The 6,049-nt window shown below is 36.3% G+C and overlaps 1 protein-coding gene across 3 annotated transcripts in view; it reads right to left on the bottom strand.

Moving 5' to 3' along the window:
* The window catches only part of LOC105560005 (cytochrome P450 9e2-like), a 13,928-nt gene extending 8,483 nt beyond the window's left edge, over positions 1–5,445 (bottom strand). Inside the window, exons 1-3 of one of the 3 annotated variants that reach the window (XM_012008726.1) lie at positions 5,258–5,433; positions 2,321–4,192; positions 1,697–1,845 (exon numbers count right to left, since the gene is read on the bottom strand). In XM_012008726.1, coding sequence (XP_011864116.1) covers positions 2,369–3,898 — 1,530 coding nt within the window. In that variant the 5' untranslated portion in view covers positions 3,899–4,192; positions 5,258–5,433 and the 3' untranslated portion in view covers positions 1,697–1,845; positions 2,321–2,368. Of the gene's footprint in view, positions 1–1,696; positions 1,846–2,320; positions 4,193–5,257 lie in introns of those variants that run through there. The other 2 variants (XM_012008728.1, XM_012008727.1) reach the window with 2 other exon arrangements.
* Positions 5,446–6,049: the final 604 nt, after the last annotated feature.

Genomic DNA, 6,049 nt, shown 5'->3' with positions numbered 1-6,049 from the left:
TTTTAAAATGCAGATGATTGGACAGCACGCCTATTGCCAACGAATCATTGTGTCTTGGCATTACATAGATTTCTATTCCCTATTCCTATTCCCTATTCCCTGTGCTTTCCTATTGTGTGATAGGCTTAAGGAAAAAGATATATGCAGAGGTCGGATATTCGTGGGACACATCTTCACTGAGAAACATGTCCGATTAAATATAATCGGATAATCCAATTACATAATAACACACGGATATGTCCAATTAAATTGTATATCTGATGAAAAATATGATCGGTTTTTCAATAAAATTTCGTCGGTAACTGCATTTCATCGGATAAATTTCATCAGAGGTATCCATAATTTAATCGGAAAGCGTAATCGGAAAAATTAACCATCGGAAACACTATTTAATTGGTTTATCCGATGGAAATTTTTCTCAGTGTTGTATTCACACAACGGTTATATGACTGTGAATGATTACCAACGTAATTATGTACACACGGAGAGAATTTTCTCTTAAAATTTATCCTGAAAATTGTGTAATCGTGGGACAACATGGCATTTTCAAGAACTTTATGAGAGTTTTCTGAAATTTTACTATACATCGGATATGCAATTTAATTGTATATAACCGCTTGTTATTATGTATTTGGATTATCCGATTATATTTAATCGGACATTTCTCAGTGTAGACTTTAGAGTAGACTTTAGCGTGTGCAGAGTGTGCGCTGCACACGGGCGGCAGGATGCAAGGGGCGGCAAATTTTAGTTGAAAGTAAAAATTTTAATAGAATAAAATAATGCCATATTTTTCAAACTCTAGCGAAAATCAAGACATCAAAACAGTATCTAAAAATATTGCGACCAAGTAACGTTACGGTACCTATTTCGAATTTGTTTCCAGAACTAAATTTTGACAAATATAAAATCTGTTCTTATAATAGAACGACGCAAAGTGATTTTCAGGGTGAACGTATGGATAAAGAGAATTCAGTAATCTTTACAAACGAAATCAAACAAAATGAATATATTTATTAATAAATTTGCTATAAATGTAAGAACCAGGGTAATTACAATTTTTATTCATTCGTATACGACTTGTTTATATGAAACACAGTCTCCAGGAGGGAAGCTGTACTCGGATCCGAGGAGTCGGTTAGACTATTCAGAAGCCCCGGCGGCCTTGTATACCTTTCTAATAAACTGTGCAGTTATGGGAGAATCTACCCAGAAGATTTTAATTCTTCGAGCCGGATTGGTGAAACGTTTGGAAAAGTGAGGATTAGTCATATTGAGAATCGAATTGAGCAACTGTTCGCTTTCAAGGAATTGATTGACCATTCAATTAACAAAATCGAATATCTAAAATAATAATAAATAATTGAAAATGTAAATACTTGAAAAACATAATATTTCTTCATACATTATACAAGGTCAGATTAATGACCAGACAATTAATGACCAAAAATTATGGTCGATTGGGATATGGTCAAACGGAGAAAAAAAGTTATATACAATTTTGCAATAATTATTGTATATCTCAAAACAGGATATATGTCTAAATAATTAAAATTTTATGTCTATTGCAACAAATAATACCTCAGCCAGAATTTTAAACTGGACAGTTCTTCCTCTCGCTAGACGAACGTCTCACCAATTCGACCATCGAGGAATGTGGTAATATTTATCGCAATAAACGCAAAAAAGATATTACAGTACAAAATTAAAATTTTTTTCTCCCAAGAAATATTAAAACTAGTTTTTGTAATAATATATACATTGTAAAGCGTGCGTATTACATAGCACACAAGCATATGTGTGAACTAGTTCTGTAGTACAAGCTGTTCTGTCATTCCTCCAGATCTGAAACAAGAAAAAGATTTTTTTATCGCCGTTTTGACGATTAGGACAGGATGCCTAATAGTTTCGCGTCCTTTCTTCAACAACACGAACTGCGCGCCGAAACTTTTTATTCGTGCACTTCAAATCTAGTTATGCTCAAAAAATTGAAAGATGATATAATTTTGGCCGGTACTGTACATACAACGAACCGTAAAAATATAATTAGGCAACAAGTTTCAGTCCTGACCGGAAAACTGGCGTTCCTACTATTTGTTCTGTGAGTCACATAAAACGGTCGAATTTATTTGTCATCGTCTTTGTTTCAATAAAGATATCACCAAACGTTTATACTATACATATAATTGAGTAACACGAAAATAGTATTATCTAATGCCATCAATGATATAATTTTGTCGCATTATTGACAAATGAATAAAAACCAACTAAGCTTCAAAAATCTTATTAATAATATTAATAAGATAAATGTAATACTTACGAATGTGTTTTTATTTTTTAAATAAATTTTTTGTCATGACCGAAACATCTAGCAAGCGCGGTCCAGTTGAGATTTCCATTCGATATTGTTTCTCTGCTTAACATTCAACCAAAATCCATTCTCCGGCATCATTTGTAGTATTTTCTTGCTGTACGTTAGTGACTTGGTTTTCGAGCAGGGTTTCAAGTCGCATCGCGCTAATAGATGAAATATAACGATTTTCGTCATCAATGTGGCGAATCTATTGCCCATGCACATTTTCGGCCCTAATCCAAATGGAAAATAAAGCGAAGTATCAATTTTGTTATCTAAAAATCTTTCCGGGAAAAATTCGTCGGGGTTGTCATAATATTTCTCATCGTGATGAACTGCGTGTATCGGAATCCAAAGCATCATGCCCTTCTTCACAATGAAAGGCTTCTCCCCCGGCAACGCAGGGGGCAATTCAAAATCTTCATTGCACACTCTTTCTATGACGGAAGGTGCAAAATGTCTGAGTGCTTCCTTTACCACCGCGTTTAAATATTCGAGTTGGTTAATGGTTTCGTAAGTTACGTTTCCGTTCGACTCCTTCAGGATTTCATCTATCTCTTGCTGCAGCTTGATCTGCACATCTGGATTAGTCACAATATTATAAGCTATGAAAGACATTACGGCTGAACTAGTTTCAAAGCCAGCAAAATAGAAAGCGTAGGCTTGTGCGATCATTTCGTCCATATCCAATTGCACTCTCTTTGCACTGCTTTCATTATTATCTATCATCAATTGTATCATATCTGGACGTGTCATCTTCGTGGCATAGCGAGTGGTGATTTCGTTCCTTATACTGGCCTGAAAATATCTCATCTCCTGATTGTCCATAATTTTTATATTGAATAGTCGTCCGAGTCTCGGAAAGGTTCTAATGAAAATGAACTTCAGTGAGGCAATTATCGACAAATGAGTAATTCTCTTGCCGAAAATGTAGAACTTGTTTGTCGGATCTTTCATAGAATTGGTCTCCATTCCGTAACAACACAGAGCAATTACATCGTTCGTATATCTATCGAACATAGTACTCATATTCATATCGCTTCCCTTCTCCGGTAATGTTGATATTAATTCAGTAAAGACCACAGCGCATTCCGACATCAAAGTAAATAAAGCTTTCATTTTAGCAGATGAAAAGAAGGGGCTCAGTAAATTTCTTAGATTCCGCCATCTTTTCGTGTCCTGTAGAGCAAATAAATTCCGTGTGAAAACGTAATCGTTAAAATTGAGGAAAACGGGCGAAGTAGGAAATTTGTCGAAATTCTTGACGGCGACTTCTTTGATAAGCTTCGGGTCGCGCAGCATGAGCATCGGCCTCGTCATAGCATAAAATCCAATGTATGTTGCGTCTCGATTGAAATTGTATATGCTCCTACTGAGCTCGACGAATGACGATTGACAAAGTAGAAGTGAAGCTAGGCTACCTAATATTGGCATTGACGGTATGTGGATCACATGTTGTCTTTTGAAGAAGTTAAAATTTCTGAAGAGGTAATGAACGACGGCGAGGATACCAATTACGATTGACAATAAAATTGATACGTTCATGGCGTGTGTTACTCGAAAACTTTCTTGAATTTAGGAGAATTAAGACTTTTTGAAGGTCCGAAACACTTATTCCCGAGCAAATAATTGGTAAAGAGTATTTCACATTAGCGATGTTGCTGATACGAATCGCTACGAACGTCTGTTACTAGAACAATATTTTGCAGTTAAATAGCACTGGTATGTAATATTTCATTTATTTTCGAGTAGTTTTGACTTATCCTCAAGAGAGTGCATATATGCGAGCGCTAGGAGGCGGAATGCAGTCCGGAGAAGAATTCTTGTCTGAACTGGCACCTGTGCAAATAGTTTAAGTTAAATTACATTTATTTTTAATTGACAGTATTACAAAGTACCCCGCCATAATCTTATGGGAATTGGGTTTCTGTGGAATTGTCTTGAAGTTTGATATGTTGTAATCCTCGGCATCCTGAACAAATGTCTCCATGGCCACAACTTTCGGAAATCAACCTTTCGCCCGTTACAAGTCGATAAAAATCACTAAATAAGTCTTACGGCATAATGGGCTATTTATATGCGATTGCTTAGAAACGACGTGGCGGCAAACTGACTTGTTGTGCGCGTGTGTGAACGTGTGTGTGTGTGTGTGTGTGTGTGTGTGTTCGCACGCGCCGTAACAGAAGCTCGAAAAGAGTATGTTATAATATTGAACATTGATATATACGGTTTCCACATACGCTATTGCTCTATATTACACTACAGTCATTGGTTGAGAAGAAAATAATTATAGAATTGATTCATTCCTGAGATAGAAAATCTGAATACTATATATTATTATCATCGAATCACATTTCATACTGATTGTACGTTACGTACATTTCTCCTCTCTGAAATAGTATTACAATGCTCATGTTCATACATAGGTCGTCTTCAGCACTTTTCGAACAGTAATGACTACCGATACAGCGTTAAACGTAATTAGCAATCATCGTTTCTAAGCAATCGTACACTGAGAAAATTTTTCATCGAATAAACCAATTAAATTGTGTTTCCAATGGTTAATTTTTCCGATTAAATTATGAACACATTCAACGAAATTTACCCGATAAAATGCAGTTACCATACAATTTAATTGGATATATCCGTTTGTTATTATGTAATTGGATTGTCCGATTATATTTAATCGGACATTTTTCTCAGTGTACATATAGCCCGTTATGCTGTTAGACTTATTTATTCACCTTTACCGACTTGTAACAGGCGAAGAGTTGATTTCCGGGGGTTGTGCCCATGGAGAAATTTGTTCAGGATGCCGAGGACTACAAATATCAAATTTTAAGACAGTTCCACAGAAACCCAATTCCTATTAGATTAAGGCGGGGTCTTTTCCCGTTTACCTACAATTTGTACTAACGATACGATCGATTGAACAATGACCACTGATCCTCGGAGTCGACCGAGAGATTGCACAGGTTAACTTCGCGACAAGTCCCGTTCTCAGCTCCGATGATCTACAAGTAACAATATCAGAGCTCTCTGTCCCAAATGCTACTGTTGAACCTGCGAAATCGCTGCGCGGTACAGAAAGTGGGGGTGGGGGGACAGGTTTGCTTTAGAGTTAATTAAGTGACACTTTTAACATATGACTGATCTATTTCGTAGGAAAGGACGAAATTTCAACGTATTTTGAATTTGGACAATAGAGATATAAACGTGATAATCTCTTTAGGTCGTCAGTAATAAATAACAATATTTGGCGTGAGTGCGCGTGAACGGTGTGTGTTTCTGTGCGGTCGCGCTGCGATCTGCGTCCGCGCGCGCGCGAGGGATCGCGGACTCGAAGTCGGCGCGTAAGGCGTTACAGTACATATATTCATTTTTATAATATTTTTACGATATTTATATGTATAAATATTTTATACAAATTTTATAGAAAATATTGTGATGTATTATAAGAAATACTATTTTATATGTACATATGTATACCCAATGAGAAATGATTCGTCGATCGACGTCGAAAGGATGTCGAATCGACATCGACGCCGTCGAATTGACGTCGATTCGATATCATTTCGACGTCGATCGACGAATCATTTCTCACTGGGTATGCTACTAGACCACATTGAAAGTCATTGTTATTTTACATGTAAATGAAAAATTTTCATATGAGATACAAGCGTAATTAGCAATATT

The sequence above is a fragment of the Vollenhovia emeryi genome, unplaced genomic scaffold (genome assembly GCF_000949405.1).
Source record: "Vollenhovia emeryi isolate VEMERY1.0 unplaced genomic scaffold, V.emery_V1.0 DF939246.1, whole genome shotgun sequence".
NCBI classification, from domain to species: Eukaryota; Metazoa; Arthropoda; class Insecta; order Hymenoptera; family Formicidae; genus Vollenhovia; species Vollenhovia emeryi.
The sequence above is the reverse complement of the archived record's forward strand: the minus strand, read 5'-3'. Positions and strand labels throughout refer to the sequence as shown.